We start from the raw sequence: 27,927 nt of genomic DNA on the forward strand, positions 1-27,927 counted from the left end.
AGCAGATTCCTATCCTGCCTTTTGTCCTTACCAGTGAGACTTGGGACCATGGCAAGGCACTTGGTCTCCTGGAGGCTTTATTTTCTATGGTTGGGATGATACAATAAGTTATTTTTTTTAAAAGCAATCATAAATGGAAATCTTACCTAAAATTTTGTACCGTTAACTTGTATTTCATTTATTAACTTTTACACCATCAACTATTTTAATTGTTAGTATCCTTGAGTGAACGGGTTAATGAATATCATTAGAGTGCAGTAAGCAGCACAGGCTTAGAAGTATCTACTCACCTATAGTGCAGCCTCTCATGTGGGCAGAATAAAATCAGGCAATGTCATATATAGATATATACAGATATATATTTTTATTTTAAATGCAAGGTAAAATGAAGGGTCTTTAAAGATCTCTCAGAAACTGGAGGGAAGCTACAGTAACACAAGGCAGGCAGGAAGGCAACTAAGTGTGGTTCATGTTTCTGTTGGCTACTTGTATAAAAACGTTCAGGAATTTTCAGTTTTCCACCAGCATCCAAGGAGCCACTCTTATTCCCTAGAAGGAAGAGCAACCGCCGACTGTGGAAGATGCTATACTTAGAAGAACACGTAAAGACAGTTTTCCAAACCTAAGTAACAGCATTTGTGTTGCAGCATTTGTGGTCAGGGAAAGAGAAATAAGATAAAACAAACTATTGCAGCTTTAAAAAAATTGCCTTTATTTGGAATCGTAAGTTGTTTTTTTTTTAAATCTTACCATAATTAAAGTTTAAAAAAATATAGCACTCGGTGCAGTGAAACACTACATTTATTATTCAGACACTTAAGGCAGGTTTCTCACAGTTTACATGTGAGAATTTAGCATGATCCAAACTCAAATATCCATTTCTCATATCTTTCAATGTCTGCAGCAGATACTGACTTAGAAACCTTTTTTAAAGCCATTTCAAAATCCTCCATAGTTGTAGGCATGTGCATTTCTTCTCTTGAAAGATTTCGGATTTCTTCTGGGGTCAGACCTTCAATACGCCTTCTCATTGCCATCAAGGATGCATCCCTAGGTTTTAAATTTTAAAAATATATATTTCGATTAAATGAAAACCTGTTAGCTAGAAAATTACATATTTTCAACATTTTTAAGAAAAACAAACTGATAGGTGGCTTCTCTTTCCCTCTTCTATATTTAGTGATTTAAAAAAAAGAAAAAGACAAACTTCAGATTCAACTACCTCTTTCCTTTCACCAAGTTTTATCCTTAATAGCAGCCACCATTTATGCAAAGAGACAGCAACATAGAGCTGCTTTATATACATACACGTCGTCATTAACCCTTGCACTAGTCCTACATGATGAGAAAACTAACGCAGTCAAGCACCTTCCTCATAAGCGCCTGAGCTGATACTCAGATCAGGACAACACCCACTCGAATCCGCTGCATGGAGGCAGTCCTTCTTTTCACTGCTGTTCCTCGCACATGGAGGACATTTTCACTGAACATGGGATTATACTCTGCTAGGGTATGCCAAGTCAATTTATTTTACAATTCTATATCCTACATAACAGTACACTGAATACACCAACATTAATTTTTTAAACCCAAGATAATTGCTGACTTTTCTACTATACACCTACTATTCTAACGTTGGATCCTTGAACTTGTAGTTTTAAAATGAACTGCGGACCCTTCATTGGCATGCAAGACACATTAGTATCTTTCCAGCACCTGCTAACACTAATACGAAAACCTGTGTCTGACTGTAGGCTATAATGTGGGTCTTTATTCTTCATCTATCTTAACCGGGCATAAAAGCTTCATAACGTAAGTTTAGAACCACAAAAAAACCTGTACTTCCAAAATAATTCATACCTGCACACGTTGGTAATGTCTGCACCTGAGTAACCTTCCATGTTTTCTGCTATACTTGCAAGGTCAACATCGTCAGCCAATTCCAGCTCACGTAGACTAATTCGTAATAGCTCTTCCCTGCCTTTTGCTAATGGTAGAAACAAATTAAAATATATAAGACTTCAACATAAATGTAGTATATTATTTCTTCTCAAGTCTACTTTGTGTGATTTTTGCAACTCTTAAAGGTCACTTGCTTAAAAATTTAAGAGCCATTCCTCAATGAATTTTAAATGTCCTAGTATCAAGGCTTTCAGACTCTAGTTATAGCCAAAATAGTTAATATAAGGAAAGACATCCTACATTTGTCTCAAAGGTAAGTTAACACCAAAATTTTAAATCTCTAAACAAAACTTTCTAAGATTTAACATGAGCCTTCTGACAAGATTCACATGAAGATACCTGATGGTAATGGAATATAGATTCTTTTTTCAAGACGTCGTCTTAGAGCCTCATCAATATCCCAGGGAAAATTAGTAGCTGCCAGAACCATAACCATTTTGGAAGGGTCATCACTTTCAGAAGCACCACCAACACCTACAAGAAGGGTAAGGAGAAAGTAAAAATATACTACGTCATATTATACAAAATAAAGTTCATCTACTTAAAGATCATCCAAAATTTAGCACATTACGAGGTAACGTAATTGTCAAGCCTCCTTAAGACTTACAGAACTGGTTTGGTACATATGAGAATTTGTGGTCCAAGAAAAAACTTCTTGTATGCAAAAAAAAAAAAAAAAGATTCAAAGTAGATTTGAGCAAGACTAGCAGAACTACAGACTTAAGTTTTTAAAAATTTGCAAAAGTATACACATCCCCCTGTAAGGCCAGCTGATCTGCACTCATTCCAGTTTCATGGCTACAAATGAGAGATGAGCATGTATGCCAAAGGGCACCCTGTGAACAGCCGTTATTTCTGGCATGACACCACTGTCAGTGTACCCACGTATACAGCTGTCGGTCCAGGACGCCCTGGCCAGCACCAACCCCCCCAAGGTCCGGAGCCGTGTGCGCGCACTCTGTGAGCAAAGCTTTGTCAGTCCACGCGCATGCACAGGCGTACCGTCCATCTGAACCAGCAGCTCGGCTTTCACCCTTCTGCTTGCTTCATGCTCTTCGGAAGTCCCTCTGCGACTACAAATGGAATCGATCTCGTCGATAAATATGGTGGCTGGAGAATAAAATCGAGCCTAAAGGAAGAAACCAGGTAACACCAGGTTTTTATTTCATTTTAAAACGATCTACGGCAACTAGAAAACAGCTGAAGAGCCTGCTGCTGCGCGTCCCTCCCTCCCGTGCCAGCGCGGGGCGAGAGGACAGAACTGGGGCAGCCGAAACGAAGCTGCTCCTGCAGGCTCATCGCAAGCTTAAGCATTACACGGCAGGTTTTTTGACCCCTCTACTGTAACTGGGTATATTTATTTGAGTGATGTAAACACAGGATTATCCTGTGTACTACAATAACTGTGATGGGAAAACAGAGCTACTGGTAAGTTCTAAAGTTCCAGAAAAAACGGTTAAATAGAAACATTAAATAAAATCACATAGATCCTCCCTACGAAGTTCTAATTGTCATTTTTTCATTTGATTAATGCAAGTACTTTTTATCCTCTTAAGGATGAGTGAATTTATAAGGGCCCAACTTTTCTTTTTTTCTGAGAATCCATTTAACATTTACTATTTAAACTATTTTAAAGTACACAGTTCAGTATTAAGTATATTCACAATGTTGCGCAACCATCACAACCACCAAATTCCAGAATATTTCCATTGCCCCGAGGGTAGCCTATATTTCCCTCCCCCTGCCCCTAGCAATCAGTTCTCTCCATGGATTGCCTATTCTGGACATTTCAAATAACTGGGGTCATGTGACGTGACCGTTCATGCCTGACTGCTTTCACTTATGATGTTTTCAGTATTCAGCTGTACTGTAGCATGTACAGTACTTCATTTCTTTTCATGGCTGACTAATATCCCCGTTTATTTTTGTACCTTAAATGAATTTCTTCCTCAAACCAAAGAACAGAAAAGATGGAACCATTAAATAACAGATTTAGTCAAGTATTAATCTAATAAATAGCTGTGTAAGACTCAACAGTACCACCCTCCACTTAAGGAGACTGAAGTAATTTATTATAGTAACTAAATTTATTGTTAATCATTTTTTTAACAAAATATCTAAACTTATAGGTCACCGCACAAGAATGTCTGAACCTAAATGACAGTTTTCTCAAAACAGCTAAGTTTTGAGAAAATAGAAACATTAGGTACTATTTATAAAAATTTTTGTACTTTTCAAGAAATGGACAGAGGGAAAGGAAAAAAAAGGCATCCAAGAAAATTCTCAATTGAAATTCCGGCTAGAAACCATCTACCAACAAAACCTACATTGACGAAAATTAAATTGCAACCTGTTTGTTGCTACACCACACAAAAACTACTAGGCTGATTCTTCCTGAATACTGAAGGGATCTGGAATAGTCTGACTTACAGCAGAGGCTCTCTGGCACATGGAAAACTGGCTTTGGATGACCCAGGAAAGTTCTGTAGATATTTGGAGTGGACACCAATTGCTTTTGCCTGCACAGCATCCCTTCTGGTAAGAGAAGCTCTCTTTAATTTGTAAATCATCCCTTTTTCTATCTTATTACACTACTGCAAATGACTCCAGCTCTATTGGGTATGATTCAGTGGCCACTCAGATCACTAATTCTCTAACCAAAATAATGGGTTCGGGCATGGGCATGTGACTCAAAACAGGCCAAACGTTAATTCCTGAATTTTGCTGGAATAACTGAGAAATAATGGCTAGTTTCTCTGAGATTACCATAAAGACAATAAAGTCTTAAGCCTCTGATGGCTATTATAGCCACCACACAGACCTGTCTGTAACAGAGGTAGATAGAACCCAAAGTCAGAAACATTTCTGAGGATATTAGAATTGCTGGATCCTGTTAGGCATAAAAATCTAAAACATGAAAATTCCCAGTTACCCGACCCAACATATTACTCTTTTTTTTAAGATTACATGACACTTGAAAATGAAAGTTATTGCTAATACAATAAAAATTATACAGTTAAGTTTTTGTATGTGTGTTACCATGTCATGTGAAAAATTCTGGACAGATTTTGATATTCAGGTGGCCTTATTTAAAATACAGGCCTTGAAGTACACTCGCTTTGAGAGATTCTGGGGAGTAGCGGGGATGGGCACTCAGGAGAGGCAGTCATCCACAGAGCGGTCAGAACCCCGATATGAGAGGCAGCACAAGTGTACCCCTTGAGAAAGTCTATATGATGAACAGAAGAATATCAAGCTGTTTTCAAGTATGAGCCCGAACCAAAATTCAAAAAGGCAGCTGCTCCAAACTATAGGCACTAGTTTGTGACTGAGCCACTACTCAAGTGGGCAACTCAAAGCACATTCAAATAAGCAGGACTGATTTAATGATAGTGAAGATCTTCCCAGGCCACACCAGTGATGCTAGTGAAAAATAAGCTACTAGATTGGCCTTCATAAACTTCACTATAAAAAAAAATGCAAATTAGTACTCTGTAAGAGGCGTCCCCCTATAAAATGGTCAGTTTTCTTGATTATAAAACACTAAAATAGAAAATATATCAAATAATTCTTTAAAAGTAACAGCTAATAATCTGCGAGCCCTCATAAGTCTGGCTCTGTATTAAGCAATTTACATGTATTAGCTCATTTCACCCACCAGATGTTACAGAGGTTAAGTCCTTTATTAATGGCCTCTTCTTATAGGTAAAGCAACTGAGGGTCAGGAAAGGAATCTGCCCACAGTCAGCTAGGAAAGTGACAGGTGGGATCTGAACCCAGGCCACCCAACTCTTAACAACCCCACACTTAGCCATTCGCCCCAGCTTACATTTTAAAAAGGCCTTGTTATTCTTGAACGCCAGCAATATAAATAATTTTTTTTACCATTAGTCAAAGGGAAAACTATTTTTTTTTCAAACTAATTTTTAAAAACGATCTCAGAGGTTCTCCATTAGATTCTTATTGTGGTATGGACTACTAATAAGCCATTAGGAACCTGTTAGAATTTGCATCCTGCCTTATGAATATTTCAAATTGAAGGAGAAAGAAAATGGGAACTGAAACAGGAAGAAACTTTTATAAGAAAATGGATAACCTGAAATTATGAGGGTTTTTGTCTGTGTTATTCTGAGCTTAGGAAGGAAGACCTGGCATAATAGCATGATCAACTAAAGTTCTGTCCACTATGATTAAGAATTCAAGTCTCTGTCACTATCTACATAATAAGCACCTGTCCCAACACACACAACATACCATGTCTCAAATGAGGCAAGACTGAAATAATCAGTGAAGCTTAACAAAGTCAGAAGTCTAAAAAGCTATTTAATTCAATCCAAACAGGACTTGTTAAATTATACTTCTACTGGCATTCAACTTAGTGCAAATGGAAGAACAAAAGAAACTCAAAGAAGCAAAGAACTTAATCCAAAAGCTAGATCATTAAACTTGGGGTATTTGGTATAGTTTAATAGATTGGAGGTGATCTAAGTTCCATAACTACATATGATTTTCACCTTGGTGCCTTATTATCATACTGCATTTAAGGCTACTGATTTAAAAAACATAATTTCAAATTCCTGTAGCAGATGAGTAATGCACATCTTATGATGTGAGTAAACACATGTGCTAACAGAGATGGCTCTTCTTCCAGAGGAACGGAGGCAAAGAGAAACTCAAGTTATTCACATGAGTAAAGGATTCTAGCTTCAAGTGCACAGGAATCAAACTCCGGGCACAAAGTCATCCTGCCCAGCTATTCTAAACACTGGAGATAGTCACAACTCACTTTCTGCCCTTTCAGAGATAAAGAATCATTAGAGTTGTCTCAGACATTCACCATTTCAAACAGAAGACGAACAAGCTTCTCAGACTCTCCTCTGTATTTGGAAGTCAGCGTTGACGATGAGACATTAAAGAATGTTGTCTTGCATTCTGTAGCTACTGCTTTAGCGAGAAGGGTCTTTCCCGTGCCAGGAGGGCCAACCATCAACACTCCCTGTTGGGAATATGATAGCATAAGTGAAGGATTTATCTGCCATTGTTCTAATTCACAAGAATTCCATTACTAAGGATCAATTTTAAACCAACTTACATGTAATAGTAAGACAAGTATAAACAGAAGAATACTTTATAACAAGTTTACCCATTACAAAAGTATAGTAACATTAAAAATTTGGAACTCAGAGATGAGAAAAAATACAATCGTTATAATACTGATGTTGTAATATCACACTAACACAGGCACTGTGAATACCTGGATATATTTCCTGTCAGTCTTTTTGCTCAAATTATTATTTTTTTTTTACATAGGTATACTCAAAGTATGTCTATAACTTTGTATCTTATCACTTAACATTTAAAGAATTTTTAAAAATAATGAGTGTAGAGTTTGCCATTAGCACATTTTCCAAATCCAAGAAAGAGTTTTTGACAACTCTTTTTAGATCTTCCCATAACTTTAAAAAGTCCACATTAGATGCAGATATGTCTTAATTTCTTAAAAATAGGATACACGCTCTGCAATCTGATACATAAAATGGAGTATTTTTGCATTAGGCAACTTAATAACATTTGCAAATACGAGCTCATTCTAAATCTGCTACCTGTCCAACTTTCCAAGATCACATTGTATCTATTTCTTATTCTGGGAATCTTGCAAAAGTTTTCGGTCTAAACAAAATTCTAAATAACATAACACATACTTTTAAATTTAAATTTTTCTTTTCCTACTCTACTTTCTCTGTTCACTTATCCCGATACAGATAAATATTTGCTTTCTACAGTAATGTACTTTGACAATGCCATAACATAATAAACTTACTTTCCATGGTCTCCTAATGCCCTTAAAGAATTCCGGCATCCACATTGGTAACACCACAGCTTCCTTAAGCAACTTTTTAGCTTCTACCAAATCAGCAATATCATCCCTGAAAGAGAAGATATTTTACCAAGTACTTCTTAGATTATATATTTAACTCTACATAGTCATTCTTGAGAACTACTGGAAGCACACAATTTTGTTGCTGACAGAATGCTAAACCTCTCCGTAGGCCCTAGTGAATTAACATACTATGATGAGATCGTGCCAACCAGCACGTATAAGGAGCACAATCTGTACTTTCAGTTCTTGTCAGTAATGATTCCCATCTTGGTAAATGAGAACAGAGGCTTATAAGCCCACTCAAATATTATGCCATCTCGTTTTAAATTTCTGCTCTTATTTATGATGCTCATTCCATAAACTCCATGATTTAGAAACAATGAGCCCATTTTAAAAAAATGATAATAAAAAGGGCATGAAACAGAGGCAGGCAATACCCCTGCTCTGCCCCAACCCTGCTAGGAGGAAAATACCACAGAATATCAGAGAGGTTGCTATAAGGTACTCTCCAGCCACTAGAATGCCACCAGTACCACCACTACTACTGGTACAAATGGTATTTTTAATGAAAATATACATTCACTGTATAAATATCAATACCAAATAATATTTAAAATATCCCCAAAACCATATCTAAAAATTCAGGTTTTAACAAAAAGTACATAACAGCAAATACCAAACTTTGTGGGGAAGGGAGCATTTATAACATCGTGATAAATTACAGTTCCTTGATTAGATATAATATTAATAAAGTTGAGAACCGCTGCTCTAATTAACAGGAAATAAAAGCAGCATCTACCGGATAAACCTATAGATAACAAGCAACATACATGCATAAGAATCATTGCCATTTCACCATTAGAAAATGTCCACCCCAAAAGATAGAATTACTGAGATCTTATTCCACTATGTATTAAGATTTTTTTATATAATAAAAATTTTATTTTATTAAATTAAAAGGTTTCAGACAAAAAACTGATACAGCCCAAACTGAAGTGAAGTTTGTCACTGCATCATACTCTCACTGCATGTACTCTGGTTCTGTCCCCAAGGACTGATCTTCAGTGTATGCTCACCCACACTTGCTCCATTTCCTGTTCCAAAAAGCATCAATAGCATCCAGTTATTCTGCTGTGATATAACTTACCATCGAACATTGGGATTCTGAGAAATGATATCTCTTTCCAAAGCATCTACTAAGTCTTTATCATATCCAGCACTATCAAATTTATTTGTCTCAGGTTCTGTAACTGCAGCAGGTGACTTGTTCTACATTGGGAGAAAAAAAAAAAAGAGCTTTTGCTGCACTCAAAACATTGTATTTTTTTTTCTGTGATTCAGAAACAAAGACTAGACTCAAGTGATATCTTTTAGAAAACTAATATAATAGTAAAAGTAGTAAGGATAGACTCAAAGACTATAAGTCATCCTTCTACATCAACGTCAGAGTTTCATACTCAATTTTTATTTTTACATAGAAAGTATGGCAAAGGTGTTAAAAGTAAAAATATGCATATGAATGGATGAGAATCAAAAAAAATAATACTGAGATGAACTGCAGTCACTAACATACATCAGATATGTGTGATACTTTATCTCACACCCTTCCCACACCTTGTCCTATGCATCTCTTCCATCTGGCTGTCCCTTTACAGTAAACCAGCACTCTAGTAGGAAGCTGTTTTCTGAATTCTGTGAGCTGCTCTAACAAAGTATTGGGCCCCAGGAGTCATGGTCTTCTTCAATTTATAGCAGTCAGTCAGAAGCACAGGAGACAACTGGACTTGCAACTGGCACCTGATGTGGGGGAAGATTTATGGGGCTGAGACCTTAATCTGTGGGATCTGATGCTAACTCCAGGTAGATAAAGTGTCAAAATTGAGTTAAACTGTAGGACACCCAGCTGGTGTCAGGGAATCGCTTGCTGTGTAGTGGGTACAGAGTTTGCATTTGGTAAAATTAAAAATGTTCTGTAGATAGATGGTGGTGATGGTTCCACAGCAACGTGAATGTCCTCAATGGCACTTAACTGCACATTCAAAATGATTAAAATCGTAAGTCTTGTGTTACATATATTTTAACCACAATTTAAAAATAACTTTGAAAAAGTTGAATTTATTTCTACACACTAGCAATATATGCGGACACTGAAAGAAATACAATACCACTTACAATCACTTAAAAACAAAATACTTAGGTATAAAATCTAACAACAAATCCAGCAAGACTAGTATTCTGAAAACTACTCAATGCTGATGAAATAATTCAAAGATCTAAATAAATGGGGTTAAAAGAAAACATATTCTTGGATTAGAAAGCTCAACATAATAAAGATGCCAATTTTCCCCAATTGATATGAAGGTGTAACGTAATTCCCATCAAAATCTCAAACAAGACTTTTTGTTGATGTAGAAAAAGTGATTCTTAAATTTATGTAGATGAAGAAAGGAACTAGAACAACTAAAACAATTTTGGAAAGGAAAAATAAAATCAGATGACTGTTAAGACTTACTATATTTAGCAATGGTAACCAAGACTGTAGTACTGGCAGAAAGATAGACAAGTACATCAATGAAACATAACAGAGGACCCAGAAAACAGACCCACAGAAATACACCCAGCTGCGTTTTGACAGAGATGTAATAGCAGTTCAATGGAAAAAGAACACCCCTTTCAACAAATAGTGCTAGTGAGGTAACTGGACATATTATAGGCAAAAAGTTCGATCTAAGTCTCGAGTCTTACACAAAAATTAACTCAAAATGAATCGTGGACCTAAATGTAAAAACTTTTAGAAAAAAATGGAAACATTTTGAGATCTCGGGACAGGCAAAGAGTTAAAAACTTAACAAAAGATAGAAATAACAGAAATGGTGCCTTAAACACAGGTCGCCTGAATCCAGAGCCCACATTGTAATCACCAGGCCATATTTCTGAAGTTTATATTTTCCTGCCTTAGTAAGCAGATATTAGTACTCCAGGTTCTACACATCATTTCTCAGGGAATAAAAGTATAGATATAAAATGAAAATGGTACAGGACACTGAACTGAGCTCTACAGACCCCAGATGGTTATACGCCTTATAACCCAACCTCTTACAGGCCAGGGAAACTGTGGTACTGGTGACACTCCATACGGCCCAGGCTCATGAGCCGCCCTCCCACATCCTTCTTTGTTTCAGGAACTAAAACGGCACTGCTGCAGCTGAGAGTGCAGAGATGCAGGACGACAGAACTCCCTGGTAAGAGGGACGTAAGAGAACCGACTGTCCAGATGTACAAGGGCAACAGACCTCCAGAAGTGGGGAGGTGAGGGAATAAGGGAGATGACACGAAATCAAGAGCTAAATGACCACCTACCTCTATCAACAAGGAGGCTGTGTCTAAAGGTGTGCCTTTGCTGGATGAGGTCTCGTGCAAAATTACAAAGTGAGACTGCAAATCCAAGAGAAGGAATGAAGCAGGGGCTGCTGTGAGGTTCTGAACAGGAATGGTTGGGCAGCACTAGGGGCTCTATATTTTGCTATACACTGTGTTTACTTTGCCCGGTGGTGTGGAGGAGTCCTTTTGCAGAACAAGTCAAACAAGTTACCCTGTACTTTATTATATCACAGCTACTGGATATGTGCCTTGGGCAGGGGAGGGGGAAGAGGTGGAAGTAAAAGAGACAGAAACTAAGCTCTTAGGTACCCATATCATTCTTATTACAAGAGACTATAAGCCCTCAAAAAAATATTAGTTGCCACTGAAACTTGGTTTCTAAATCCCATTCCTCATTAATAGAAACTATGAGGGAAATACAAGATGAGCCTGGAACATTCTGTTGTGCCAGAAAATGAGGAAGTGCTCAGAGAAGTATAAGTACATGTCAAAAAGACAGAATCTACCTTCAAGGATCTCCCACTTCTCAAATCTTGGACAGTTTAAGCATCAAATAATGATAGTAACAGATTATAATTCACTGAATAAGAATCTATGAGTCACTACTAATATAATTAAAAGAAGACAAAGCTTTTCCATATAGTGAAATGCCAACTGAATAATGTAGAAAAAATGTCATTAGAAAAATCATAATTTCGCAATTGTCCTTGGAATAACTGATTCGGGCAAGAATCACTTGATGCTAAAATAAGCAGATAAAATTTTGAGGCGAAACTGGATATTCACATAGTCTCAAAGTATCTCCCCCAATTATAAAGGGAAGAGTAACTTTATAAAGGAGAGACCTGGCAGACACCACCCTAACCAAGTGATCCAATTATCATGAGTAATAGAAAAAATAAACACCCTGGGCCACCTTCTATGATAAACCGATTAAAACTCACTTCGATGGCATTCCTGCCAAAAGTGCATAACCTTGATCTAAGCATGAGGACACCTCAGACAGTCTACGAAATAACTGGCCTGTATATTCTGCAAAAATGCCAGGCAAACAAAAGACAAAGGCTGAGGAAATAGTCGCATTAAAAAGAGGCTAAAGAAACAGGAGAACTAAAAGCAACTTATAATTCTCTATTGGATCCCAGGACAGGGGGAAAAAGCCATTAATGACATTAGATAATTGGCTAAATTTTACTAAGTTCTATGGATTAGATAACATTACCATATCAATGTAAAATCTATGGCTTTCAGTAAATGTATTGTGTTTAAGTAAAAGAATGTCCTAGTACTTAGGAAGTATACTCTAAAGCATTTAAGGGTGAAAGGGCATAATATTTACAACTTACTCTCAGAGCTACAAGGGAAAAAAAGGTATACGGAGAATAAATGATAAAGCAAAAGGAGAAAATATTAATAATTAGTAAAACTGGATAAAGAGTATATGGAAGTTCCTTATATCACTGTTGCACCTTGTTGGAAGTCTGAAACTATATTGAGATATAGAGTTACAAAAACCAACCAAAAATATTTTTTAGTGAGTAGGAAATATCCTGGCCTAGGTGGAGTATGGCTAAGGTTTCATTATTGTCTGGCAGTTTTAATGACTAAAAATTATTAAAATCTGAACAGCTTTCATTTTTAAAGTTAAAAAATAACCTTTTCATTTCTGAAAATCAGTAACATTTACCTTTTCTTCTCTTCCTTTATTCTGTTCTTTCTTTTCCCGACAACGAACAGCTTTCCCTCTGTCATTGTGAAGAAGATTGTGTGTAGATGGGCGGTGAGCTCGGACAGTTGTACTTGGACGGTTACTGTGTGGTTTAGGGTCACTGTTTTGAGAAGACTGGCGTTTTCTAGGACCTGGTGAGGGTCTAATCAAACACGACATCAATAAAATCATAACCAAGTCCTGCAGTTGGTCCAAATATAGCTGAACACACACAGTGTGTAAGAGTCTATGAACTAAAGAAGACAGGGCAATAACAACACGAGGCAGGACTGAATAAACGTAAGGTCACTAAAAGCTAAGATCGAATGTTTAATTTGACATAGCTGTGTGTAGTAATTTAATGAGAGGACTGGAATACATTATGGTTATATGGTAGAGATAAATGAAAGGCAAGTGATTGCTACTTCTCCGAAAGGAAATTAGCTGTTGTATACCAAGGAGGAATTAAGAAATTAGCCTGATTTTTGGAAACTGAAAACAGCAATTATCAGAGAAGAGAGTATTACCAAAAGACTCAGAATGCAGTACGGGTGTAGAATTAACATTTATCCACTGGTATATACATAGTTTGCTACCATTTTATTTAGAATGTATCACAGCTCTCACATTTTAATTCACAAGATTTAATCATTTTCCCATTACAGAACTGATATAAGCACTAGCCATGGACATGGTGCTTTACATTTCCATGTATCACTCTCATTTCATTTTTATTTCTGTGGTGGAATTCAGAATTCTCGAATATTTTTTAGGCCCTTAACTATGCTCCTAGACTTGGTTGAGGCCATTAATATAAGCAATAAAAAAGATAGGAAAGTCCTCTGCTCAAATATCTCAAGTATAGTTAAGAAAGAAGATAAGGAAAACTAGGCAAGTATCCTAGACGTGTGAAACAGACCTGGTGCTATGGCAATGGCCTTGCTGAAGAGAGAAAATAAACTGGGCCTGAAAACACAGGAGCTGAAAAGAATTAAAATGAGTTTAATCTATGTAAAGGAATATAAAGACACTAACTATAAAGATAATGGTGAGCATTAAGATATGATACTATTCAGTAAGTGGAAGATCTGAACACCAGTTCCAGAGGCTTGGCTTTTAAGCTAACTGCCACTGAAAAGGTTTTAGAGGATCGGTCTAATAGTGAACAAGACATACTGACAAAAGAAAACATAGAAAGCAGGGAGACGTTACATTTTTGTATACAGCTCTAAAAAAGAATACTGAATCAGTTATATCTTAAAGTTTGGGCAAGTCAGACTCACCAACAGAGCTGAAGAAAGAATAAGCTCTCAAGCATGTAAACAAATGACTAACAAAAAAATAATGTTGGGTGCCATCCAGCTGAGGGAGCAAGTAAAACAGGAAAAAAAAAAAAAACACAGAAAAAATGCAGCAAATAATGTCGAAGAGGATAAGTTTTTAGTTAACAGTAATCCAGGGCATTTAAAATCAGAGAAGAAAAGAAACTGAAGAAAGCAAGAAGCAGTAATATGGGACTCGTCATCACAGAATTTTCAAGATGAAAAGACTCATCTAATTCAACTTCCCTCTCTCCCCAAGAGAGAATCCTCCTGCCTCTGATTGTTAGACTGAGGTAATCAAATTGTCCATCAAATTTGAAGTCAACTGCTTTTTTCCAGGTTCTGTGGAGACCGCTGCTGCTGGAGAGGGCCTTGTCTGGTTGTGGTGAGTGGGACAGACCCCTCAAATACGTGAAGAGACGAGCCAAAAGAGGATCCAACACGGTATTTAGATGCTGGATTTCTCTAAGGCCGTAGGAGAAAGATGGGGGGAGTTCGGGCCATGGAGTGAAGAGGTCTGTGGTGTGGAGGGAACAGATTGCCAAGGAATCACTCGACACACTTCGTCTTTTCCTTACCCTTTCCTTCGTGGAGAACTTGGTAAAAGCGGTGAAAAACTGCTAATATTTCCCTTCTCACTTTCACTCAGGGGAAATGTTAACAAGATGAAAAAAACTATATTCACTATAATTTATTTAGACGGGCAAACATCTTGTTTAGGAAAAGTGCTTGGGGTATAGAACGACCACCGAAGAATACGGATGGAGTTCTTTCGAGCTAGTCAAGCAAAGAAGTTGCTCACTTCTTGGAGAAGAGGAAAGGATGGACTGGGACTGGTGGACCCGCCTGAATGATGGAAGATCATGCACTCCATGATGCAATCTTCCTTCTCACTCATAAATTATCAGTGTTTATAACATGAAAAGCAAATTACTTAACCTATCTAAGCTCAAGTTTCCTCATCAGAAACTGGGGCTAAAAATCTAGTACCTATCTTCTAAGACCATTTTGAGATTTAAATAATATATGTAAAGCAATTAACACAGTACCTGGCACATGGTGTGTAATGCTTGTTGTTTATTAGTATTTTTTTAAATGGCACAAAGTTATGAATTATGAATGTAGCATAACTACCACTATGAAAATAAACAAGGCACAGAAGACTAGAAGCTGCACTAGAGTGACTGTGACTTCCCATCTACTTTTCTATTTTTCTTTAATAAGCCTATAGCTGTACTTATTTTTTGGGTGTGTGAACTCTAAAATACAACAAAATATTATATGAAAGTGCTTATAAGCAAGGGAGAAACTTATTAACTATTCAAAAGATATCAGAGTCAGTAACAGAACATTAGTACTTTTATCTAAAGCTGAAGGAAAAAAATGACTAAGAAACAATCGATACCCATTAGGAAACGGTTTGGTACAGAACTGCTAGAAATGTGAAACATAGACCACCTGTATTAGAATCACCTGTGGATTCCTGGGCTCCACCTGCTATCTATTGTATCAGATTCTCTGGGAGTAAAACTCCAGAATCCATATTTTAATGAGTGCCGCCAAGAGATCTCTAAGTATGCTAGACTTTGAAAATAACTGGTATGACAGAGTGCCAGCTTTGTAGTCAAATCTACCTGGGTTCAAATCTCAGCTCCACCAGTTATCGACTTTGTGATAATGGGGAAAAGTTATCTAACCTCACTCTACCTCACCTATCTTATCTGAAACATAGGGAAAATATAACTTCTTTGGAAGGCTCATCGTGAGAAATAAATAAAACAGCACATGTAGTTTAGGATAGTGCTCAGAACACTGTAAGTACTCGCTGTCAATGACCTGTCATAAACTATAAGAATTAAGAGTTACAATGATAGAAGTTTAAACCGGAAAACACTTGAGCAACATCTTAATGAAAAGTTCACAAACTGGTTACGGGCAAAGAACTTGCAAGTCACATTTTGTAGAATGCTATGATACATTCATATATTTAAACCCACAATACAAACTAGGAAATCTAATGTGAGTAAAATAGCTAAATGACATTCACCTGAACACTTGTCAGGTAAAAAATATGCAGTGAAACTCCGCATGATAGGCTGAGCACTTCACTAAATATCACTTTCACTAACTGTTCATTTTCTGGAGCCAGGTAATAGGAACCTGGGAACAAAAATCCCAGAGAAAAACCTAAAATTGAGAACATTTTATCTTTTCTTTCTTTCTGTGAATTAAAAAGCCCATTTTTTAATTTAGCAGCAGTATAACTTGATGAACAAGAGTACTCTTTGATAGCTTGAGAACCACCGTTTTCATCTAACTCCCTCACTTTACATAAGAAAAATCCAAGGCCTAGGAAGGTAGCATGATGTTCCCAAATCTACTGAGAGCGGCAAAGACAGAACTGCAGCCCAGATATCTGAATCCCCAACCCCATGCTCCTTCTATAAGATAATAGTGTCTCTGCTACTGTAAGGTCATTTCGTGAAAGCATTTTGCCTTATTTTCACCTAAATTTAATTTATTGAAATGGTTCACAGTCACATAATACACAACTTAAGAGTTATAAAAGGCATTTAGTAAGAAACTCTCTCTCATTCCTGTGTCTCAACCACCCAGTTCTCCTAGATGTAACCAATGCTATCAGTTTCCTGTGCTGGCCTGTTTCTAAAAAGGTCTCCACTTACCTTCGTTCGACAGGTACAGGCAAAGACCAGACTTCTCCCTCAGAAGCTGGAAGCTCATGTTGTGCAGCTTTCAATGGAGTGCTGTCTAATTTGAAGCTCTCTAGTGTTTTCATGATATCCTTAACATGTTTAGCTTCCACATTTATTTCCTGCCAAACCTGGTTTCAAAGGAGAATATGGCTCTTTAAATTTCTATAACTTACAAATTACTGCCAAAATTAAACTAGGGCCATTTATTAGAAAGGTTAGAAACCTACCTTTTGACATCAGACAGTAAATCACACCAAGATATTTTAATAATGGTTGATTAATTCTTTGCAAAATTAATTCTAATAAAATGAATTAAATATTCTGGCCAATCAAGCCATGTTATTGACTTATGGTTTTTATTCAAATGGCATAACAAATTGAAATGTTAATTGTAACTTTAAACTCTGATAAAAACAATACTTTTGCAAGTTGCACGTTGATGGGTTTTTTTAATGCAATTTAATGTTTTAAATGCTGATCAGAATCTGCTAATTTCATAACTCACTTATGAACTACAGTTTGAAAAATAATGACTTCAGAAGATAAATGGCTCAATTCACATACAACCAAGATATATTTTTTAAAGTAGTGTTGACTCAATTTAAAAACCATATATATGTATACATACATATATATATGTGTGTGCATATATGTACACATATATATGAAATGCTGAAATGAAGTTGGTAATGTTTTGTTTTAAAAGTAAGTGATTTAAGTAAACATCTTTACAAAAAAGCTTATACTTTTTAAGTAAAAGTCTCTGGCCTAATGACAAAAGGTCTTTAAAGTCTTTCAATGACAAGTAATACTCCTTATGAAATATTTCTTCTTCCAGTAATGTCAAGAATATGAAGAGGGAGGTTTAGGAAAAGAGGCTAAATTAAAAGAAATAGGATATTTTCTCTTTTAAAGAAATTAAGGACAAACATGGAATACTATCAAAAAAACCATTTTCGTTGAATCTAAGGAACAGCTCAAAAAACTATTAATTTCTGTAACATTTCTTTCTTTTGAACCTTGTTATAAACGCCACCATCAACTGGACCTGTAAGTTCTATAGTTTCCACCTATAAATTTCTATTGATCCTCAATGACGAAAGTTCTTCATATGGGATTCAAATATGATCTGCTTTATAATGTTCTATAAAAAAATATGGTACCCATGAGATTAAGGTGTCACCTGCAGTTTCAGAAATGGTTTATAAAGTCGACTCTAACTTTACCATGTAAAAATGTGATCTAGAAAAAATGTTCAAAACCATTACTTTTTTAAAAATCTATTAGATTCCAACAATTAGAATAGTTAAAAAGAATTCATAATACTGATGATGGTGAATGTAGACTACTAATATAACAAATCATGTTTCAAGTAACATTATATACAAATCCATGTAATAAATCACATACTCCTAATGCATAACTGCAAAAAGCACTGACAATCTAATAAATTTCCTCTTCTGAGCACTTAAACCACAAAAAGTAGAGCAGAAATGATTCTCACCTGTTGCCATTTCTGTTGAAGGTATGTATCTTTGACCGAGTACAGATACTTGTTCATTTGGTCAAGAACTCCCTGATAATAGACCATCGCAGAGTCATAGTTTCCCAGCAATGCATATTCACGAGCCAATTTTACATTCTCACTAATCATAAGAAGACTCATGCTCAAGTGTAAGCTAAAAAAAAAGAAAGAAACATTTCATATTATGTATCTCTTAAGAATAAGTACTACAAAGAGGTTTTTTACAAGATACTCTTCAGGGCTCCAAGAGGCTCACAACCACGCACACAGCACTTTCACCTCTATATATGTGCTCACGCTATATCCACTCCTTCAAAGAAATATCTCACTTCCCACAGCCAAACCCTACCAGTGTGTCAAAGCCCAGCTCAGATGGCAGTTCTCCCGGTATATCTACCTTCTGAACTTCTGTTTAAAATAAACTCTCCTTCTTAAGTCTCTTGTTAATTACTGGGACCTTCAATCTCAAGATACTTGTCTACTCTGAATTACAGTCACTGATGTACGTCTTATCTCTACTAGACAGGATTTGAATCTTAAAGGTGTGAGACTGTATTCTCAGTGTATGATGCACAAGTCTTACTCACTATCAGCAGAACAAATGTAGAATGTTAGATACAGTTCTTGGCATGCAATGTGAAACAGCGGGAAGCACATGCGTTTTGAAGTTAGAAACATTTTGTGCAGAATTATAATTCTGCCACCTGGGGCAGTCCCTTAACTTCCATCTAAGATAGAGTTTTTAAATTGGGAAAACCGAAATAGTAACTACTTCCAAGAGCAGCAATACAAGGAATAAAGGACTATTTCAAGTACGTACCATACTACTTGGCAAAGTGCTAAAGCATCTTCCCTGAAACTTTCTGTACATGAGCACCAAGCACAGACGTTGTAGTTGGTAGGTTATGGATATATAGGTAAGGATATGAAGCATTAGAAGTAGGCACTTGATATCACGTCAGCTTTGCTGATGTTGATTACTATTATTTATTAACTGGACATAGCACGGTGAAGTTCAAAGTCAGAAAGATCTGTGTGCTTTTGAGAGGGCAATGATTTAGATTAGTGTTCTGGTTTTCGAAATAAGCAAATGTGAAATGTGGCCAAAGCACTGCTAAGAGTACTTATGAATTTGTGTGGAGATGTTGAAAATGAATGAAGTTTTAAGCCTGTGGAACTAAAAAATGAAGGCATCATGAAAGATTAAAGGAAAGCTGAGAAGAGACAGATGTATAAAAGAAATAAGATCATTATTTTTAACTCCTCTATGTCAGTGGAACCTCCAAATAGATGTGTTCATAGATGAACACAGATAATTTCTATGTGGGGACCTCTGTACTTAGCCCAATTTAACTTAGCCAGAAGTGTTTCCTAAAATTGTACTTCCTGACACCTCCCACCCCACCCCACTCATGGTTAAGGTCAAGAAATGCAACAGAGTCTATGGCCATGCCACCCTGAACGTACCTAATTTTGTCTGATCTCGGAAGCTGCCCAGGGTCGGGCCTGGTTAATACTTGGATGGGAGACCACCTAGGAATACCAGGTGCTGTAGGCGTTTAAAAAAAAGAAATGCAACAGAGCTTAAGTCTAACAGAGACCACAATGACTGTTACTTGTTGCATATTTAAATTATTTACTCTAGGATGAGGTTTTCTGTGAAAAGACATATCAAGCAAATTTCTTGGGTTTAATTTAATGCAGGTTGTTTAGCTGATAGGCAGGGCAAAGAGGATGATGGCAGGCCATCCAGAAATATCTATCAGACTCATGTCATGATGCATTAGACATAGGATCAAAAAAATTTTCTGCCAAATAGACAAGATAATCATATCAAAGGAAGCAAGATTAATAAGAAATTTGGGTGGGTAGAAGAGCTCTAAATCAGCACTGCTGTACCAGAAGAGAAGAGGGTGGATACTATGTGCCTTAGGACAAGGTCACAACTTCAGTGGAGCAGCAGGGATGTGTTGAAAACACACCAGGCACCGCAGGCTTCTACTCCCTGCCAGTCTTTGGTAGTCTCGCTCTCTAATCAGCTGAAGATGTAACTGTTGCTCCGTCATGCAGTTAGACTTAATTAATACATGTCATGTGTTATGTATGAGGGTACGTATTTGGATCTTCAAACCAAACATCTTTAATCTCAGTTATCAGGTTCAGTTACTAAATATAAGGCAAGACAAGACACCACGATAGCTGCTGGCTCCTTTCCTGAAAATCGATCTAGAAGAATCACAGTTACTTCACAGAAGAATTTTCATAAAATTCTGCAAAACAACTGAAATGACAGATGGTGACTGGGTGTTTGTGTGGGAGGTCCAAGGAAGCCCACGGGGAAACAGGACCAGGTGAGAGTTTTGTAGCTGTGCCCTTTCTGACCCATGGTCCTGGCCAATTCCTGTTCACCCCACCTACCCTTGCAGGCACAAGCCCAGTACTGGAGGGACACAGCAGGGTACCGTCTGGGTTTCCCAGACTCGGAAAGAGGGCAACAGGTAAGAAGACAAACTGAGGTCAACACAGCAGCTCTTGAGAGTGGCCTCTTCTGCTCACATTATGCTAGGTGATTACAACTGAGAAAGAAGTTCTTAGGAAAAAGCAGTTCCCAGGCTGTGGATCCCTGACTGCAGGATTGGGACAGGCAACCAAAGTCTGAATCTCTGAAAACTCAGGAGACAAATCTTTGGCAAGACTGATCGAGAGGGTAAAAACAAACAAACAAACAAAAAACAAAACAAAAACAAAAACAAAAAAAAAGGACATGCAAATAAACAAAATAAAAACTGAAAAAGAGAACATATTAGATCTGAGATGAAAGAAAACAGCATGTTTTTCTTTTTCTCTTACTGCCTAGGAAACAAAATTTTAATAAAAGACCCTCTCCTTAAAAAAAAAAACTCCAGGCCTAGAGGGTTTTTCATAGGTGGGTTTTTATTTACTTTCTAAATAGAAGATAATTCTAATCATATCAAGGTTGATCCAGAAAACAAGGGAAAAAGTGACCAATTCTTTTTAAAAGGCTGGGATCACCTCAATTTCAAAACTAAGACTACAAAACCCACTTCACTTATGTACGTAGATGTTGGAATCCTAAATAAAATGTTAGCTAACCAACCCTGTGTTAAAACACACATATACCCTCCGTCTCCTCCCCTCTTCTCTCCCTCCCTCTCTCCCTTTCTCCCTCTCCCCCTCCTCCACCCTCGTCAGGAAGGTTTATCTCAGGAATGCAAGAACAACTTAAGATCTGAAAATTCATCCTTTTAATACCTCACACTAATGGACAAGGGGACTTCACACAAAAATGGGTAAAGAGCATTAAGAGCAATTCATAGAAGGGAAAACCCAATTGGCTAACAAGTAGAGACACTCAAAATATATGAATGTAAATTAGAGCAATTAAACACTCCTTTTACATTTATCAGATTAAACATATTAATAAATCTAATAATAGTAAGTATGGTCAAGGATCTGGGAAAAAGAAACCTTCACATACAATTTGTGGGTGGAAACTGGTACAATCACTTTGGGCAGCAACCTGGCAGTCCTAAGGGGAATTATGCATGCATATATTCTATGACCTGGCAATCCTGCTCTTCTGCAAATATGACAGAGAGAGTCACACACAGATCCATAATGGGACTTGTTCGGGGAGGTTAATGATATTAACTGTTGGAGAAATCAAGAAGTTGGAGGCTATCTATCCATTACCAGCTAGGAAAATGAATAAGAAAATGTGGTAGATGTATATACAATGGAATACCACACAGTCTACCAGATGGAAGCAAAATTTACAAATAGCAACATAGATAGATCATCAAAATACAGGGTTAGGTGGGGGAGGAAAAATCTTATATAGAACAAAATCTAAATTCAAATACTATTTTATAAATTAAAAAATATGCTACGTTTACATATGCTATATGAAACTTTTTTTAAAGGATACATACACATCCAAGAATATATTACACATTAAGCACACTGCAGTGTCTGTGGAGAACATGACAGGGAAATGTGGGTGGAGGAAGAGGATGAAGGGTAGGGGAGAAACAAAAAAGAAATAAATACAACAAAAGAGCCCTCTATCCATTGATAATCACAGAGAGCCTCTAAAATGGCTCTCGGCGACCTCTGCCCGTGACTTCCATCTTGCTCACTGTCTCTTGCTGCCTTGCTGTCTCGCTCTACAGGAAACCAGCTGCCATGTTGTGAGCTGCCTGGTGCAGAGGCTCGCATAGCAAAGAACGGAGGGAAGCTCAGCCAACAACCAGTGAGGCACTGAGGCCCTCATTCCAATAGTCCAGAGGAACTGAATCCTGTCAACAACTATGTGTGGGAGTCTGGAAGAGGATCCTCTCCCAGGTGAGCCTTGAGACGACTACAGCCCTGATAACCTTGATTACAGCCTGTGAAAGACCCCAAATCAGAAGCACCCAGCCAAATCAAGGCCAGAGCCTAACCAAAGAAACTGTACCAAATGTTTGTTTTAAGTCACTAAATTTTGGAATAATTTACCATGAAGCAATCCAGCTATGAACAAAAGTACACAAGTAGCAAGACTGGGATCTGAGGTCTAAAAGAAAAAGAAAAAAACATCCGTGAAAAAACTAAAGAGTAACTCTCTGGAGTCAGTGATAATATTTTATCTTGATAAATGCTCCATGGCCCTGGACCATGGCTCTCTGTTACTTACTATCTGCAGCACCCAGAACCATGCTTGGCACATAGCAGATACTTAATAAATCTTTAAATGAATGAATACTGCCAAGTTTCTGTCTTAACTACTAAGATTGCTTGTCTTTGTCCAGTTTCTGACCCTCAGCACTCTCAGTCTTTGATCATCTCATCCCTACTAGAGCTGCATGACTGCTTCTGCCCTGAAACTACACGTGACACTACAATGACCACTAGTGACACCCAGTCTAGACAACAGTGTTAGAAGAGGACAGCCGGGGCCAGCTGCTGGCAGTGCAGCTCACACAGTAGATATGGAGGGGCTGGGACATTTTCCCTCTTTCCCTCTTAACAGCCTTTCTCCTGATCATTCTTCCTTTCCCCCATTAAGAAAAGAAAATCTAAGTTAAGTTGTTACTTGTATATAGGTGGTCCTCTTTTTAATTTTTTTTTGAGGACCATGACCTAATGGCCCAAAACTCACAGAAGTCACTCCAGGCCTTCTTTGAAGGTTCTATGTTATGAATACTTCTTTCTAGTCAGAGAAAATTCCTTGGAAGCCAACAAATCGACTTTTTCTAACAAACAAAAAATGTAAAGTCAATCCAAGGCCACATTAATAAATGACCTGAAAAATTCTTGGTTAGCAAAGAAACAACCTATTTACTGAAAAAAGTATCAAAATACCTGACCAAATGTTAAGACAAAAATAATGTTTCCTATTTCTTTAGTAGTCTCTAAGCAAAAGACATCATTCTTCTCAAATGAATGTCAACACTGTAAATTTAGGAGATTATCCAACTTTCAAGAATATATCCTTATCATTGCTAAAATAACGCTAAAGACAGAAACTGTGTCTATCTAGCACAATATCTGGCAATAAAAATCAAGCTCTTATTTTATAAAAGTTATTAAAGAGAAATAATCAAGGGTAGTGATACCTGCTTTATGTCACAGCGAGCTTTTCCTTTACATTATTCTATCAGAACCACCCTTTGCTTACATGGCTTGAGTATTTATGATTGAGCTAATGATTTAATCCATTTTTTTTTTTTTTTTTTACAACTAAGTAAGATGCACCATGAAATTTTAATTCAGGTAACAAAGTTCATCTTTTTTTTTTTAATTAAACACTAAAAACTCAATATTACAGCAAATTTCTGGCAAACTTAGTATTGGATATGGTGTGGTATCTCCAAAAAAGAGACACAAATAGTGTCTCTTTCTCCCCTAGGATTAGGAAAAAGAAGTAATCAAAGACACTGAAAAAGAACAGGCAACAGATCTAAATATTTGAGTTCTAAGAGTCCTATCTTCTTCCAAAATAAATATGGGGCCTTCTCTTATCCACAGAATGTTCATGTCTATCCCAAAAAGCAATCATAATGCTAATTTACAGTCAGTCCCTGATGACTATGAATAAGCACAATAAATGAGTGACCCAGGACCAATTATAGCATGAAATACATTTTTCTTACCTTTATAACCACCATATGATAAATACTTAAGCCTGAGAAAGTTATGTTTTTATAAAAAGGGCACCAAAAAGCAACTTACTCAGAAAAAAAGCAAACATATATATCTATTTAGTAAACTATCTTTCCATTTACCCCAAACAACACAAAATAAATGAGTGACTATAACAATTAAAATGTAATTTAAAAGCTATATTCAAGCCACAGCAATAAACATCACAAAATCTATTTAATATGTTATCAATACTAACCATTCTGATTTGATACACTTTTTAATCCAAGTAGCTAAAAAAAAACAAACAAAAACCTACAAACCAAAAAAAAAAAAAAACCCAAACCATTGCTGTAAAAACAAATTCAACAATGTTGTTATACAGTAAATTCTACAAGATTCTTGAAAGCACAAGATTCTATAGTCCTTAGTATTTGTCAGAATTGTGATACCAGTGTCAAAAAAAAAAAACCCAAAAAACGCAGAATCCATTGTAGACTAAATAGTATGCCTAGTATTCAACCTATAAAAGGTTAAAAGCTTCTTGAATAACCAATGCCATAAAGGAGATTTCTATAGGTTTTTATAGTGTAGGAAGACTGGAAAGTTGATGGGCACTACTTTGTTTTAAGGCATGATACATGCTACAAGTTATTAATATTAATAGAAGAAAAATAATTTTGCCACTATTTCAAAGAAAACAGGGCTGCATATTGAGACATTTAGGCTTGTGTGAACATTGCAAGAATCTTTCTTGACACCTTGGTGTTCTATAATTGTGACTATGTAGCGAAGATCTATCGCCAACATTCTAAAACATTAGGAATGTTTTCAGAAGTAACTAAAGATCTGATTTCAAAGAGGAAGACACAAATTAGTGCTTTCAAGAGAGAAGGGTGCAACACTGTGTTGTTGGAAGTTAGTAACTGATACAAAAGCGGCACTTGGCAGTTAAAAGAGAAAGATACTTTTGATTAGATAAGGGCTTGAGATTACCCACTATAAGGCCCCTACAGATCCACGTTTATCTGTAACTTCGTAACCATATAATACTATATGAAATAAATATTTCGAGGGATAAATTTTCTAAAAGGTACCAACTCTCAACAAAAGGGGCCAGCCATAAGCTTCCCAGAGGACGCCCGGCTCCGTAAAAACCTAAGTAAGAAAAAACATCCTCAACAATATCGCACCTACCTAACAGGGAGTTTTTCAGGAGTGAGGGTTTCGGGGGCGGAGGCGTGGTCAGATTCGGGAGAGGATTGGTCAAAAGAAGAATAAAAACATGTTCTCTTGGCTGGAAACTCCTCCGAAGTCACAGGCCTAGAGACAGGATTGGCAGGAACCCTCAGAAGTCTCCGGCGGGACAGGATTCCTTAAATAAGGGAATCGTCACCTGAGCCACAGGTGACAAGGACCTAAGACCTCGGGCCAGGCAGCGGCAGGCTCACTGCAGGATGCGCAGCGGTCTCGCAGCGAAGGCCCCCGAGTCCCTCGCCGACCCTGCCAAGGGGGTCGAGGAATCCACACTGCACCAGCAGAGAGAACGACTCACCTGTGGAGGCCGAGGCTCCTCGGAAACTGCCCACCGCCAGGTGGTGGGGGCGGGCAGGGCCGAGCGGGGCTCCGGGGGAGGAACGAGGGCCCTGCCCAGCCCCAACCACCCCGCGCTGCTGGTTCCACCGGCACCAGACCCCGGCGATGCTTCGGCTAACCAAGAATTTGAAGGCCAACCCACCAGAGCCACTTCCGGTGCCGGGGATGGCTTCGGCGACTCGGGCGCACGCGGGGCGACGCCCCGGGAACGAGGACGCCGGACGGCGTGCGCGCGCCGGACGCGGGCTGGGCGGGGCCGACGGAGGGGGCGGGGCGAGGCTGGCGCGCCTGCGCATTCCGCGTCCCCCTCGCGGCCGGCTGGCTGGAGAGTCGGGGTGATAATGACCTGAACCAGTACCACCTCGGCTACCTCAATATCTCTTTCGAGGTGCTTCCTCAGTCTTCTTCCCATTAAATTTTCACCATAGTTCTCAGAAGTAAGGAAGTCAGAGTGTCTATTTTACAGGTGAGTGTCAAGGGTAAAACAATTCGTTTATCACAAATCCTGTTTTAGGACCAAATATTCAGAATTTGACCGAGGCGCTTGTTGCAACATAATAAAATAGAACAAAGATGTTTGGACACCCTGCTGGGGGAATTGTATTCTCTTGATTTTTTTTGGTCAACGTTTTTATACGATTTTTTTTGGTCAACGTTTTTATACAACCAGACAACAAATAAAATTTTGATGTTCCGCACTTTGTAGACAGACATGTACTCAACAGTACTACGCTTTCCCCAATATCTCCATCTTGTACCTTCATCAATAGAAGGAATAGAGACATTTGAGATACGTTTTCCTTTAGGAGTGCATGGTAATTAAAATTCTAATTTTAAAGCATCCGTTAATTTAACACAGACTTAAGTAAAGTCAATTCGAAGGTAACACATCTAATCTGCAACTACTATGTGCCAGACACTGTTGCAGGCACTGGGTATACAGTGGTTAACAAAACAGAATATTTCATGGAGTTTAAAGTCTTGTAAAATTCTCAACTAAGTAAAATATAATATTTTTGCTGTGGTTGATATGAACTATATTGTAATGGAGCACAGGACACTATCATTTTGAAATAAAAAACATTCAGTGAGGCACTAATTATCCTAGTTAAGCTGAATTTTCATCTTTTATTTGAGTGCAGAAGGTATGTTAAATTATAAATTACAATTTATAGTTCTAAGCCTTCTCAAAGGACACAAAATGAATGCATATTGTGTGATTCCATTTCTATGAAATTCTAGAACAGGCAAAAACTAAGCTATAGAAACAGCTAATCAGAGGTGGCATTGAAGAGTGGGGGAGGGGAGAGAGACTGCAAAGAGGCATGAGGAAATGGCCCAGATCTCAATTAGAGTAGTGATTAAACAGGTGTATATGTTTATTAAAACTAATCCAATGGTACACATAAAATGGATGCATTTCATTGTATATAAATTACACCTCAATGGAGTTGATTTTTAAAGTAAAAAACTTCAAAAGCGTGGCTTACATTCACTAGTGTTTCTTCGTTGTGCTAGTAGTCAGGCTATGCTATAGTTAACACTTCACTCAGAGAGGTTTCAAACAATAGGATTTTTTTCTCATTTACTCCGTATAGTCATATCAGAGTGGATGCAGACACTTGGACCTGTGGCAGCGGAGAAAAGTCATTTCTTCCTTTACAGTGTGGCTTCTACAACCATCACCCTTCTAA

General features: G+C 37.5%; 1 protein-coding gene and 1 pseudogene across 2 annotated transcripts; one reads left to right on the top strand and one right to left on the bottom strand.

Moving 5' to 3' along the window:
- Positions 1 to 695: 695 nt before the first annotated feature.
- Positions 696 to 26,345, bottom strand: KATNA1 (katanin catalytic subunit A1). 2 transcript variants are annotated; one of them, XM_016160150.2, is made up of 11 exons: positions 26,193 to 26,345; positions 18,473 to 18,647; positions 16,939 to 17,096; positions 12,912 to 13,095; positions 8,991 to 9,112; positions 7,784 to 7,889; positions 6,800 to 6,958; positions 2,965 to 3,091; positions 2,302 to 2,436; positions 1,861 to 1,987; positions 696 to 1,050 (listed from the first exon to the last, which is right to left on the bottom strand). In XM_016160150.2, exons 2-11 carry the CDS (start codon positions 18,632 to 18,634, stop codon positions 852 to 854), a joined length of 1,479 nt encoding a protein of 492 aa, XP_016015636.2. In that variant the 5' UTR covers positions 18,635 to 18,647; positions 26,193 to 26,345; the 3' UTR covers positions 696 to 851. The 2 variants fall into 2 exon arrangements, with proteins under 2 accessions (XP_016015636.2, XP_016015637.2); XM_016160151.2 differs by lacking the exon at positions 26,193 to 26,345 and adding an exon at positions 25,835 to 25,990.
- LOC118605364 lies at positions 19,933 to 20,051 on the top strand (annotated as a pseudogene).
- Positions 26,346 to 27,927: the final 1,582 nt, after the last annotated feature.

The sequence above is a fragment of the Rousettus aegyptiacus genome, unplaced genomic scaffold (assembly GCF_014176215.1).
Source record: "Rousettus aegyptiacus isolate mRouAeg1 unplaced genomic scaffold, mRouAeg1.p scaffold_m13_p_1, whole genome shotgun sequence".
Classification (NCBI taxonomy): domain Eukaryota; kingdom Metazoa; phylum Chordata; class Mammalia; order Chiroptera; family Pteropodidae; genus Rousettus; species Rousettus aegyptiacus.

Excerpts from the sequence above, each read along its gene's own strand:
- KATNA1 (XM_016160150.2), bottom strand. The coding sequence starts at position 18,634 with ATGAGTCTTCTTATGATTAGTGAGAATGTAAAATTGGCTCGTGAATAT. Across the intron at positions 6,959-7,783 it reads GCATTAGGAGACCATGGAAA|GGAGTGTTGATGGTTGGCCC; the intron begins GTAAGTTTATTA and ends TATTCCCAACAG. Across the intron at positions 2,437-2,964 it reads GCTGCTGGTTCAGATGGACG|GTGTTGGTGGTGCTTCTGAA; the intron begins GTACGCCTGTGC and ends CCCTTCTTGTAG.